This window comes from Rattus norvegicus, chromosome 5 (genome assembly GCF_021556685.1).
Source record: "Rattus norvegicus strain SHRSP/BbbUtx chromosome 5, alternate assembly SHRSP_T2T, whole genome shotgun sequence".
Taxonomy (NCBI): domain Eukaryota; kingdom Metazoa; phylum Chordata; class Mammalia; order Rodentia; family Muridae; genus Rattus; species Rattus norvegicus.
The window spans coordinates 136,476,537-136,490,854 of NC_141538.1; the positions used below are offsets into that span (position 1 = coordinate 136,476,537).

General features: G+C 46.0%; 1 protein-coding gene and 1 long non-coding RNA gene across 5 annotated transcripts in view; one reads left to right on the plus strand and one right to left on the minus strand.

Moving 5' to 3' along the window:
• The window catches only part of Eif2b3 (eukaryotic translation initiation factor 2B subunit gamma), a 65,039-nt gene extending 55,270 nt beyond the window's left edge, over positions 1–9,769 (plus strand). For 2 of the 4 annotated variants that reach the window (XR_015687491.1, XR_015687492.1), the window contains exons 11-12: positions 4,790–5,423; positions 6,128–6,223. Coding sequence is in view for 2 of the 4 variants with exons in the window: in XM_087660215.1 (XP_087516341.1) it covers positions 4,790–4,893; positions 9,606–9,658 (157 nt within the window). In the remaining 2 variants the exon portion in view is untranslated. 4 annotated transcript variants of the gene reach the window in all.
• The window catches only part of LOC148005993 (uncharacterized), a 1,435,680-nt gene that overhangs the window by 995,785 nt on the left and 425,577 nt on the right, over positions 1–14,318 (minus strand). The window lies entirely within an intron of this gene.

A 14,318-nucleotide genomic window follows, 5' to 3' on the forward strand; every position in this document is an offset into this window, starting at 1 on the left:
ATATTGCATGCTTTTTTTTTTTTTTTTTTTTTTTTTTTTTTTTTTTTTGGAGCTGGGGACCGAACCCAGGGCCTTGCGCTTCCTAGGCAAGCGCTCTACCACTGAGCTAAATCCCCAACCCCTATTGCATGCTTTTAATCCCAGCAGTTAGGAGGCAGAATTTGAGGCCAGTAAAAACAAAAAACAGAAGAAAGAAAAATTTCAGTAGGGCCTGGTTTTAAGTTCCAACACCAAAATATATAAAAATATATATAATGTGTGTGTTATGATACTAGAACAGAGCCCAAAGTCCACACTCTGCACTGGGTCACATGCCAGCCCTCCTTGGTGGTCTGGGCTTTTAGTTTTTATGGGTTTTTTTGTTTGTTTGTTTAGTTGGTTTTTTTGTTTTTGGGTTTTTTTGTTCTTTTGAGACAGTTTCGTTATGTAGTCTTAGCTGGCTTTGAACTTGCAGAAATCTGTCTGCCTTTGCTGGGATTAAAGACAATTTGTGATAACTGCAGTGAAAGTGAGGAACAGACAGACAGATGGTCAAAAGAAAGCATCATGCCCAGTGTTCACCTTGAAACCTACGTAGAGCTGCTAAGCAGATGCCATGGGCTTCCTTCCCATCAACCCCTGCTATTCCCAGTCACACCTACAATCTCTGTGTGATCATCTATGTACCTCACAGCACGTTACACATAAACGAGATAAGGTGACCCATAAAAACCTGAGTTAGAACTGCTAGACAGAAGGAAAAGCAGGCTCTGGGTTGCTGTGGAAATCTGACCTGTCATTCCAGCTACAGTTCTGTACAGTGACCATTCCCATCCACTTCCAGATTCCAATAGAGCCAGTGAGTAGTCTTTAATTATGTCTTTGTCAACAAAAGAAACAGCTCTCACCTCAAAGGAATAAGATGTGGTTTATTCTGGAGCCAAATATGAGTGGCCATGATCTTGGAACATAGATTTAGGTCTTCCCAAGTAAACACTTGTGAACTTTCTTTAGTAACAGAACAAAGAAAGGCATGAATCAAAAACACTTTTCCAATATGTTTAGTGGGTTACGTGGGGTAGGCAGGTTATAGCAAGACCCTTAGGACTATGCTCTGGCCTTGAATGCTGTCTGACAGCCCTAATCTTCACTGGAAATTCGGCTTGTTAAGTTAATGCATTCCAAAGGTTTTTATCTGTTAGTCACAGGATGTTAGGTTCAGCATGGTGGTGTGCAAGAGCTAAAGATAGCCCAAAATAACTTGTAATTAGGCTGTGAACCTACAGTGTTCCAACCTTTCCACATCACTGAGGTCGTACCCAGTCAGCCTTTGCAGACACAGCTTCTTTCCAGGGATCCTCACTCACTGCCTCCTGTCTCCCTGGGTGTTTCTTGTCTGCCCATTGGCTGGCTGGCTGCTCACTGGCTTTGTGTGCCTCTGACTGACTGCCCGCCCACTGGCTAGCTGACTGTCTGCTGACTGCCCACTGACTGTTGTGTGCCTCTGACTGACTGACTGACTGACTGACTGACTGACTGCCCACTGGCTAGCTGACTGTCTGCTCACTGGTGGTGGTTTGCCCTCTCTGCCCACAGCTTCCCAGCTTTTGCCTGGCTCTAGAGCATACTTTTAGGATCTTAGCGGCTGGTAGGAAGCTACTGCCTTCAGATATCAGCTGGGGGCTGGAGAGATGGCTCAGCGGTCAAGAGCACTGACTGCTCTTCCAGAGGTCCTGAGTTCAATTCCCAGCAACCACATGGTGGCTCAGAACCATCTGTAATGGGATCTGATGCCCTCTTCTGGTGTGTCTGAAGACAGCTACAGTGTACTCGCATAACTAAAATAAATATATAAATAATAAATCTTTAAAAAAAAAAAAGATATCAGCTGTTGCTTTAGCTAACTGGAAACCTGTTCCGTCTCTGGAACCCATGTATAGAAGGCATTCTGTACCTTCCTTTTTGCCCTCTGGAGGAATTTTCCCCAAGCATCCAGAACTACTGTAACTGCTGACTATAATTCTTTGCAATTTGGACAAGTTGCAGAGTTCTGGATTGTACCTTGTGGAACACCCACTGAATGTATCCTGAGACTGCCAAAAAGCAAACTAATACTTGTCCCATTCATACCACCCACAGAGACTCTTCAGCCTGCTAGAAGAACGGGCTTTAACTTTCCCTGGGGATGGAGATGGCATAGATAGCCTATTTCCTGTTTTTCTCTCATCTACAGTGAAGTTGTCTGATGCAGAGAAGGTGCCTGGTGCTTTGGGTGCTCTCTCACGCTCACAATGATTGTCTGTAGGCTGCTCTGAATTCTAGTACCAGGGCAGAATTCAGTCACCTTATGTGGATGAGCTGCACCCCTAGGCTTTCGAGTTGTACGAGGGACTGGCAGTGCTGTAGCAGAGCCCTGCCTGGCATCTTGCCTGTGACATCAGCAAATCCTGTAGGTGTGGGCCATCCTCATTGAAGGCTCAACCTCATATGAATATATAAATAAGGCAGCTTTAGTAATCTTGATACCACTGGGCATGGTGGCCCACACTTTTAATCCCAGTATCTAGGAAACATAGGCACAAGGATCTGTGAGTTCAAGGCCAGCCTGGTCTACAAAGTCAGTTCCAGGACACCCAGGGCCTGCCTTGAAGAAGGCCTGTCTTGGAAAACAAAAACCAAAAAAACTACAATATGGATTCTAGTATCAGACAAAACTGGATTTAAATATGTTATTTACCTGTTACATGTTTTGGAATAAATGGTTTAAATTCTCTAAATCTGATCTTTTATCTGTAAAATGTGGGTGCAATTTTTACTGCATCAGATAAAAATGGTATTCAGAGAATCACTTAGATTTTCTCTAATTAAATACATAAAGTTCTCATCCTGGACCTACTAAAAAATACTGACGGAGGCCAAGACAAAAGATGTTCCTGTTTTTACATTGATTTCTAAAATTACTGTGTGTGTGTGTGTGTGTCTGTGTCTGTGTCTGTGTCTGTGTGTCTGTGTGTGTCTGTGTGTGTGTGTACCCATGGCAGGGGCAAGGCTGGGGTTGGGGTATATAGAGGTCAGAGGACAATTTTCTGGAACCAGCTCTCTTCTTCCACTTTTACATGGGTTTTGGGAGTTGAACTCAGGTCTCCAGGTTTACACAGCAAGTGCCTTTACCCACTGGAACACCTCAACAGCACTGCCCAGGTGACTTTTCAGATAAAACAACTAGATTCATCAAAACTCATTGCTATAATATATGGAATGTTTAGCATAGTACCTCGTGTATATGTGCAATAAATGTTGGTGATGGTTTTCAAAAAGACCTTTTCTGCCAGGCGTGCTGTGTGCTCTTTTAATACCAGCACTTGGTAGATCTCTGAGTTTGACACCAGCCTTATCTACAATAGTGAGTTTCAGGACAGCCAGGGCTTATGTAGAGAGACCCCCCCCCCCCCCCCCCGTCTCAAAAACAAAAAAAATGAAGACCTTTTCTGGCTGGTGAGGCAGCTCAGCAGGTAATATCGCTGTGCAAGCCCGAGGGCCTCTGCATGGCCCTCCAAATAAAATTTAAGATTAATAGTGAGTTGTAAACAAATAATCATCCAAGTGATGGTGGCACACGCCTATAATCCCAGCACTCCGGAGGCAGAGTCAGGCAGGTCTCTCAGTTCCAGGCCAGCCTGATATACAGAGTGAGTTACTGGACAGCCAGGGCTACACAGAAAACCCTGTGTTGAAAAATAAATAACTAGAAAACAAATAACTTAGAATGTATATACACTTCTCCCGCTCCTAATGAGTACCATTTTGTTTAGCTAGAGTCTATGGTAGGAGCTGTGTGAGCTCGCTGTTTCCACACTTGATCAGAAAGATTGTTAATTTCCGGGCCTCAGTGACACTTGTCCTGTGATCCTAGATAAGAAGATCATGATGAAGAGCCTTCAGACGGCCTCAGACTCCACCCTATAGCAAGAAGAGTTTGAATGGAACCTGTACCCAAAGACCTGGGAACCTAGAGAACTAAAGTCAAGCTAGAAGCCTGGCATAGTGGCACACAATACTTGAGAGGCAGACACACAACACACTCTTTGTGAGTTTGAGGCCACTACACAGTGTCTTCCAGATACCCAGAACCTATCATATAGAAAGAAAATCAACTCTCCAAAGCTGACCCCTGACCTACACACACACACACACACACACACACACACACACACACACACACACACATACACTAATAGATATATAATAAATTTTAGAAAACTTTAAAAAAGGACTTGGCTGCTGGGTATTTGCACATGCTCACAGTCCGAGCACTTGGTAGGTAGAGCAGTGGTGGTGCACACTTATTCCCAGTACTCAGGAATCAGAGGCAGACAGATCTCTTGAGTTCCAGGATAGCCAGGGCTACCCAGAAAGACCCTGTCTCAAAACACCAAGAGTTCCAGGTCATTCTTGGCTGCATGGTGAGTTCAAGGCCAGCCTGCCTCAAAAATAAAAACCAGGCACATCATTTAGTGGTAAGCGGCTTGTCCAACATGTTTAAGCCCTAGATTTAGTCTCCATTGCCCAAGAAGAAGAGAGGGAGAAGTCAAATAAGTGCTTGTAAAAATCATGAATGGAACCCTGCTCTGAAATTCTCTACAGCCAATTTCTCCCTTTGTGCCATCCTGTCCTCTAATAATAACTTGAGTCATGTAGCCACCAATCGGACTGACCAGTGGCTCTCGCCTTCAGAAAAGCCTGAACTTGCTGGCTGGTTTTGTGGCCTGGGTCCTCTAACGTGGCTTCTTGGTTGGCTGCTGTATTTCAGGAGCAGCATCCATGGCAGCGTCATCTGCAACAACGCCGTGGTCGAGGCGGGCGCGGAGATCAGGGACTGTTTAATTGGAAGTGGTCAGAGGATTGAAGCCAAAGGTAAGTCATGGAAGCCATTTTATCTGTCACCTTAGCACAGATAGTGCTTAGTGGGTAACACAACAAGCAGGCTCACGTTTCCGAGTGAAGACAAACTTACAGTCTTCTCTGGAGAGCAGTTGACAGAATTATCAAATGTTAGTCCTGTTTCTAGGAATATAACTTATAAGTTTTCTCATAGACATGTACAACCATACTGTCAAAATCTGAAAATGTAACAAGAGATATTGTCCAGACTCACACCAATACTTTGTATTTGTTTCTGGGCATGGCAGAGGCGGCCAGTCATGCAGCATTGGTTCTGGAATGTGCTGTGGCCTCCTGAGGACTGTGACCACTCATCTGCTTTGGGGTGTGTGTGTGTGTGTGTGTGTGTGTGTGTGTGTGTGTGTGTGTGTGTTGTTTGGTGTTTGGTTTTGTTTTGGAGGGGATTTTTTGGTTTGGTTTTTGTTGGATTAATTTGGTTTTGGTTTTTCTTTTTTTTGTTGTTGTTGTTTAAGATTTATTTATTTTATGTATATGAGAACACTGTCTCTGTCTTTAGACACCAGAAGAGGGCATCAGATTCCATTGCAGATGGTTGTGAGCCACCATGTAGTTGCTGGGAATTGAACTCAGGACTCTGGAAGAGCAGTCAGTGCTTTTTTTTTTTTTAATTCTTTTTTTTTTTTTTTTCGGAGCTGGGGACCGAACCTAGGGCTTGCGCTTGCTAGGCAAGTACTCTACCACTGAGCTAAATCCCCAACCCCACAGTCAGTGCTCTTAACCACTGAGCCATTCTCTCCAGCCCTGGCTTTGGTTTTTCAAGACAGGGTTTCTCTGTCTTATTTCTGTCTGTCCTGGATCTCGCCCTGTAGATCAGGCTGGTCTTGAACTCAAAGAGATCCACCTGCCTCTGCCTCCTGAGTGCTGGGATTAATAGCACATGCTATCACTGCCTAGCGTGTGTTGCTTATTTTAAGCAGAGCAAACAAAAGTAAGGAACTAAAAGTAGGAGGAACTTCAAGGAGGAATCCGTATCTGTTTTTTAAGGAAGATGATCCCCTAGATTTAATCTGGCAATGTGGTTAGCAGGTCTTCAGGCATAACCTGGAGAACCATTCTCAGCTCCTTAGAAGTGTGGCTGTAGGGGCTGGAGAGATGGCTCAGAGGTTAAGAGCACTGACTGCTCTTCCAGAGGTCCTGAGTTCAATTCCCAGCAACCACATGGTGGCTCACAACCATCTATAATCAGGTCTGGTGCCCTCTTCTGGCCTGCAGGCATACATGCAGACAGAAAGCTGTATGATGTATACATAATAAATAAATGTTTCAAAAAAAAAAAAAAAAAGAAGAAGTGTGGCTGTAAACTGCTTTAAACTTACTCTGCTGTACAGCGTGTAAGAAGACAGGCGGAAAGCGTAACATCTGTGCTGCTGTTGCACACGTGTGCATCTCTCACCACTCTGGCAGCGACTGTAGTTCACGGGACTCACAGCTGTGTAAGATTATTGATAAAACCGTGAGGTGGGGACTGGGAGGGAGGGCAGCAATCAGGGTGTAAAGTGAATACATTAATTAATGGGAAACAAAAAAACTGTTGATAAACTCCTTCCCTTAGCAGCCTACATAGCACCTTCTAGTCCTATGACAGCTAGCCATGAGGGGAAAAGATTCCTGGTCAATAACAACTTGGTTTTTCTGTGCACTGTGACCAAATGTATGGTGTTTTCAGTAGTAGAGCCTCACCATCAGTTCTGGTGAACAGCCAAGAGCAGCAGCCAATAGCCTGTTGGGAGTGGGCGTTGTTTGTTTGTTTGTTTGTTTGTTTGTTTGTTTGTTAGTATCGGGCATGTTGACACATGGCTTTAATTCCAGCATCCAGGAGGTGGTGGCAGGCAGATCTCTGTAAATTGGTGAATTCATATAGTGAGTGCTAAGCCACCCAAGGCTACAACATAGTGAAATCCATTTCCAAAGGGTCCAGAGAGATTACTCTGCAGTTAATACTTGACCATTCCTGCAGAGGATTGACATTGAGTTCCCAGCACCCACGAGGCAGCTCTCGACTACCTATAACTCTAGCTCCAGGAAATCCGATGCCTCTTCTGGTTTCTGTGGTTACGAAGTGCTCATGTACTATACTGCACATACATACATTCAGGCAAACACTCATACTATGAAATTAATTTAATCTGATGAATAAAGTAGCCAGGCATGGACGCACATACTTGGAAAGCAACTCCAGAGAGATTAGGAATTGTCTTAGTGTTTACTGCTGGGAACAGACACCATGACCAAGGCAACTCTTATAATGGGCAACATTTAATTGGGGCTGGCTTACAGGTTCTGAGGTTCAGGCCATTATCATCAAGGTGGGAAACACAGCAGCATCCAGGCAGGCTGGAGGAGCTGAGAGTTTTGTATCTTGTTCCAAAGGCAAACAGGAGAAGGTTCTCAAAGCCCAACCCCACTGGGACACACTTCTTCAACAAGGCCACACCTCCTAACAGTGCCACTCCCTGGGCCAAGCATATTCAAACCACCACAGGAATGGGGGCCATTTTCCTCTACCAGTGTGTTGTAGGTCAGCCTAAGCTACAAAATAAATCATTGTAGCACTCAAGACCTGTTTCTTAGGGGCCTAGAGGCAGCTCAGTACTTCCTGTGTGAGTGTGAGGACCTGAGTTCAGATCCCAGCACCCACGTAAAAGCTGAGCATGGTGGCCGTCATCTGATATGCCAGCGCTGCGGCACAGAAACAGGCAGACCTCAGTCTAGCCCAGAAGGCAAGCTGTGAGTTCATTGAGAGACCCTGTCCTTAAAAAGACGGTAGGAACACAAGACATGGTGGCTCACTCCCTGAGTCCCAGGAGACAGGCTAGCCAGAGAAGCATGATGAGATTATCAATAAAATGAAATTAAAGTAACAGCAACAATAGTAAGGTGATGTCTAACCAACTCCCCTTTCTAGCACTGCTTACATAGCAATCCAGCTCCCTTTGTGACAGCACTGGGCTTCACACCTGACTCCTGACTCCAGCTAAACACTCTTGGGTTCTGCAAAGCCCTGGCAGCCAAGCCTGAGCTCCTCAGGTAGCAGATGGCCACAGTGGCCATGAGAAGCAGGGAGACTGACAGGGAGCTTCTGCATTCTACACACTAGCAACGGCAAAGTGTGCGCCTCTGCTCTGTTGATCTACTGTCACTTAACTCCTAAAGTGGGCCTGGAAACTCAAAGTTTTCACCCTTTTGACGTAGATCAAGTTCTGGTTGGTAAGAACTCTTGCTGATTTTAGCAGTGCCTCCACCTTTCATTTGTAGCCTGATGAATCTCTGTCACCTCGGCTTTGCCTCAGTTACTATATTCCATTGTAGCCTTTGGGGTCCCTATTTATTTGTGTTGAGGTGTGTGTGAGTGCAGCTGTGTGCCCAGATCATGTGTGGAGGTCAAAGGACAACTTTCAGGACTTGGTTTTCTCCTCCCTCCGTGTTTCTAGGTGGGCTCTCTGCTGTCTTTAGGAGACAGTGTACTCTAGGCTAGCTGGCCTGCAAATTTTCAGTTGGTTCGCCTGTTTCCACCTCCCATCTTGCTGCGGGGGATGCTGGGATTACAGACAAGAGCCACCACACCTGGCTTTTTACATGGATTCCAGGGACCAAAATCAGGTCCTGAAGCTTGTGTGTGTTCTTCAGCCTTGAACAGCGGATGCACTGTCCCCTGCTAGGCCATCTTTGCGATCCGATCTGAACCTGATTCTAGCCCAGAGCCTTCCTTCTCCTTTCTCACTTCAGCTCCTCATGTCAGCAGTCCGCATCTCACAGCAGCTCAGGAAACAGACCGAACACCATAGGATAATATATTTTGAAAGAGAGACTACATTCACATACTGTTAGTCTCTGGGTCTGATTTGTAAATCTTATTACAAGTATGTATTTATAGGAAAAAAGGAGGCTGGAGAGATGGCTCAGGGGTTAAGAGCACTGACTGCTCTTCCAGAGGTCCTGAGTTCAGTTCCCAGAAAACACAACCGTCTGTAATGGGATCTGATGCCCTCTACTGGTGTGTCTGGAGACAGCTACAGTGTGCTCACTGTATAAAATATATTTTACCTATAATTCTCAAATTCTCAGTAACAGATTTCAAACTACTGTGAGCCCAAAGGGCAGTGCCTTTTTTTTTTTTTTTTTTTTTTTTTTTTTTTTTTCCGGAGCTGGGGACCGAACCCAGGGCCTTGCGCTTCCTAGGTAAGCGCTCTACCACTGAGCTAAATCCCCAGCCCCCTAAAATAAATTTTAAAAAGGAAAAAGAAAGCTGGGGGTGTGGCGGTACATGCCTCTAATTCGAGCACTTGTGGGGCAGAGGCAAGCAGATCTCTGAGTTTAAGACCAACCTGGCCCAGAGAGAGAATTCTAGGACTGTCAGGGGGAAAAAACAAAAACAAAACAACCCACATAATTAAAAAAAAAAAAATATATATATATATATATATACATACATATATATATATATTTGCTTGTGGAAATGCTGTTCGTCTTTAATGGTGCTTTTCACGCCATACTCATACCATGTAAGCGTCCATGGCGCTGGGTATACAGGGTCAGTCCCATCCTTGTGTGGGCAGATGCTCCCTCGAAGGCTCTTTTGACGGGAACATGTCATCTCTAGAGGCAGCTGGATCTAGAGTGATTTTATTTGCTGAAAACCTTTCTTTTTTTTTTTTATTCTGTAGCTAAACGCATGAACGAGGTGATCGTGGGAAATGACCAGCTCATGGAGATCTGAATCCTGAACAAGTCTGACCCCTTCCTTTTGGCCCCAAAACTACAGATGTTGGCTGGCCCACCTGTTTGACTCTGTATTTATTTTTCAATAAAGAAGAATTTCCAGGCTGTAGGTGTGGCTCAGTGGTAAAGTGCTTGCCTAGCATGCACAGGGTCCTAGGTTCCAGCCCTGCCCTGAAAACAAAACAAAAAGAAACAAAGACTTGCGAAGGCGCAGGTGGCACCGTCCCAGCTTCGTGGCATGTGGGCGCCAGGTGTGATGGTGTGTGTTTGTGGTTGTGTAGAATCTTCAGAGAACAGTGGCACACTGTACACACAGGGGGCCGTGTATGCCAAGGCTTGCAGACAGGAAGCAGCTGTCCGGCGGCCTCTGAGGACTACTTTCTGACTGGTCAGCGCACCCCAGTCTGTGAAGGGCCTTCCATCTGAGGCTGAGCGTGTGGAAACTCCACATGCAAACAGTGGAAACAGGAGGATCAAAAGTTAAAAGCCGCCAGCCTGGAGAGATGGCTCAGCAGCTAAGAGCACAGGCTGCTCTTCCAGAGGTCCTGAGTTCAAGTCCCAGCAACCACATGGTGGCTCACAACCATCTGTAATGGAATCCAATACCCTCTTCTGGTGATGGTGTCTGAAGACAGTGACAGTGTACCCACATACATGAAATAACTAAATAAATAAATCTTTAAACAAAAAAAAGTTTAAAGCCATCCTCTGGTACTTAGTTGAGTTCAAGGTTAGCCTAAGCTATCTAAGACCCTCTCTCTCTCAAAAAAAAAAAAACACAACAACAACTGGGCTGGAGAGATAGCTCAGTGGTTAAGAGCACTGACTGCTCTTCCAGAGGTCCTGAGTTCAAATCCCAGCAACCACATGGTGGCTCACAACCATCTGTAATGGGATCTGATGCCCTCTTCTGGTGTGTCTAAAGACAGTGACAGTGTACTTGTATATAATAAATAAATAAATAAATAAATATTAAAAAAAAAAACCAACAACAACTAAAATAAGGCTAGCAGGAAGGGTCAGACAGTGATAGCCAGTGGAGCTCATGCCTGGTAACCTGCATTCAGTCCCTGGAACCCACATAAAGGTGCATGTGCACACACAAACACACTCGTGCCCTTGCACACATGCACCACAAATAATAATAAATACTTTTTAAAAAGGATCTTTCATCTGAAGGTCTTGACCCTGACCAGGCTTTCTGGACACTTAAGAATCTACCCTTTTCTCCAACTCAACTCTTAGCCCTTAGAGGCAGGCAGGCTGAAAGAAGGCCCTGGCTGGTGAAAGCCTTCCTCACAGGTTTTTGTGGAGGCAAAAGCTATAATCTAAGGTGGTGGTGTGAGCCAAGCCTGGTCCATCTCTTCCACACCCCTGGTGATGCCTGCTCAGCCTGGTAAGGAGGAGCCAGGAACCAGTATTGTGGCTTGAAAGTCTTCCCAACTCTTCTCCAGATGCATCCTTTTTGTCCTAATTATATAGGCACCCGCACATCAGATAATTGAAGAATGAGGTTTTCTCTGTTCACAGCCCCCTGGAGTCTTATCCCCTTCCAGTTGTGCTCCCAAACATGAGAACGCTGCTCTTGTCTCTCCCTGCACGGCTTTTATAGCCTGCAGGTGTTCAGTGGGAGATAAAAGTGACTCCTGGGGTAAGATTTCACCTCCTAGGATTATCAAAGTAAAGGTTTCTCTTGATGTCCTCACTGTGGGTGGCGGTAATTATAATAAAGGATAGTTTGAAATACTGGTTTCTACGTCGCTTCAAAATTCTTCACTCTCAGGTTCACATGAGTAATCTTGCCTGATTGTAGGCTGGTCTCATTGAACTTGTGAGAGAGATGTGCATTGCCTGCCCCGGGGGAGCCCCACCTCCAACCAGCCTTGAGAGCGCTGACTCCCTATTCCTCCCAGTGCTCAGGACTTCATCAGACAGGTGCCCAAATGGTCTAGCAGAAGTGGTTGACCCTGTAGGACTGAGGGACAGAGATAACAAGCTGTGATGGAACTAAAATGTGGGGGTTTTCACCAGGTATGGTGGCACAATCCAGTAATCTCTCAGCACTGAGGAGAAGGAGACAAGAAGATCAGGAATTCATGGTTATCCTCAGCTATAGAGAGAGTCTGAGGCCAGCCCAGGGTTTCTAAATGAAACCCTGTCTTTAATTTACAAAAGGGGGAGGTGGGGGCAAGTATGGTAGCACACCCCTTTACACCCCTTTGATCCCAGCACTTGAGAAGCAGAAACAGACTGATCTCTGAGTTTAAGGCCCATCAGGCTACATAGTAAGATTTTTGTCTCAAAAAACACAATAAAACAATAATGGTGTGGTGTCAAGTAGCACTGAAGACAGCCCTGGGCCGGGAGATGGGCTCTTTGTAATGGTTTTCGGTTCAAGCCAGATCACTGCCTCTCCTGAGCTGAATTTCTCCAAAACGAGACTTAGGTTGAAGGATTTTCTTGGAGGGTTGGGGGAACTGGACACCAGTTACTTGCTCAGTGGTGGGAGCACTGGTCCTCCAGAGTTCGTTCTCAGCTCCCACACAGGGATTTGAAGCCTGTTGGCCTCTAGGCTTTAGATGTGCAAGGGACACACAGACAAAACACCCACACATACAAATAACTATTTTTTAAAAGATTTTGTTTTTATTTCTTCTGTCTGTGTGAGCATATGCCTGCAGAAACCAGAAGAGGGTGCAGGACCACCTGAACCTAGAGTTACAAGCGGTGCTCATGTCGGGGTCCTCTGGAGGAGCAGCAAGCACTCTTACCCACTGAGCCATCTCTGGCCCCCAGACTGAGGGCTTTTCAAAGCCCCTTCCTTGTTCTCAGCCTCCATCCCTTTCAGAGCTCCTGGCCCAGGCAATCCGAAGTCTCAGATCACAAGGGTCAGGGGTAGAGCTTGGTAGATGTGGGAAAGTGAGGAGGCAGCAGAGGGACGTCTAAACTGTCCCAGACCCCTGTGCTCCCTCCATCCCATCCTTCCCTGCTACATGACTGAAGCACAGAGAAATCTCTCCCCTGCCTCCCCAGGGCACAATCTGTCACACTTCGCTACACTGAGGATGGACAGCCTCAAGTTTGAATCGCCCCATTGCCATTGTCCTAGCGACTCCTGGATGTCCAGGATGCTTTGTTTTTCTTCTCTGTGCTCTGTCTAGCAGTGGGAAGAAACCATTTTCTGATTTCCTTTTGGTGGCTGCAGATGGGTTACGTCTGCAGTGTTGAAAGCATTCAATGTCCACCAGCCGGCCAACCAGGAGGGTGGTGCTGACCAGAGCCTGCCCTGCTTTTCCCAGTAATGTTTGATAAAGTAAATAAACAAAGGAAGAGAGGATGAAGGAAACCTTCAGGAAAGCATCTGAGAAGGTGCTAACATAAAAAATAAATACACCTTCTACAGCACTCAGGAGGCAGAGCTCACGGCCAGCCTAGTATTGCATAGTGTCTTCCAGAACAGCTACAGCTACATGGACCCTGTTACATGGGGGGGGGGGGGGGGGTCGGGAGGGGGGGCGGTCAGGGCCTGTGCAAGCCTGCCAGATCAGAAAACTTTACGGTTACTCCTGGAGGAACCACCTTTCTCAACATCCCATTCCTGACGGCTGAAAAAGCTCTAAGCCTGTGCTAACACGGCCCTACGAGTTCCTTCCCAACCTGATACTCGCAGGAAGTACACTCTATCTACATCCATCCCTAAGTTTTAAGGAGGTCGGTAAACCAGACTTAGCGGTTACTTTCTAAGTAGTCCAGTGTGGGTGGGTGCCTGTAGTCCCAGCACTTAGCTGAAACGGGGAGATGCCTTGAGCCCAGGAATACCAGATCAGCGTGGGTAACATAGGAAGACTCCTCAGCAGAGACAAAAACAAAACACTAACTAGCTAACTGTGCCTGTGGGAAGGACCACCCAGATAGAAGGTCCAGAAAGCCCCGTGCTGGAGCCCTGTGGAAAGAGGCAGAAGCAGAACATATTTTGTATTGGAGGCCAGGATGACCTGGTCTTGGCCTGAGGAACATGTGGAATAATGAGCTGCCTCTTTGGTACCGAAGTCTCTTTCGCCATGCTCAAGGCTATTCTCTGACTTCTCCCTGGCACCAGACTGGTAGCTGCTACTGATCTAAAACTGCCCACTGAGAGGATGCAAACACAGCAGGCTCAGCACCCAAGTCTAATAGGCCTTTCCCCCTCTATATCCTGGTCATCCCCTCTGCCTGGCCTCAATAGCAGGAGACAGGAAAATTCATGGTAAGAAATCTGAAGAAATACATTAACAGAAGGACTGTCCTGACTTACACGGGTCATCCACCAAAGACACAGTTCTCACTTTCTCCCACATTGTGCGTGTGTGTGTGTGTGTGTGTGTGTGTGTGTGTGTGTGTGTGTGTGTATGCGTGTGTGTGTGTATTCCACCTGGAGGCACTATTCCCAACAACATTTATTATCATCTCATTTAATCCTATGTAGAGGCTAGACTTGTAGACCAGACAATAGAGTACTTACCTAATATGTGGGAAGCCCTAGGTTCACCCCCTCAGGACTGCATACACCACATGTACTGGCATACACTTGTGATCCCAACACTTGGGAGGTAGGCCAGGAAGATCAAAAGTCAAAAAAAAAAGAAAAGATTTAAAAGGAAAACAGCTAACAAGTGGTA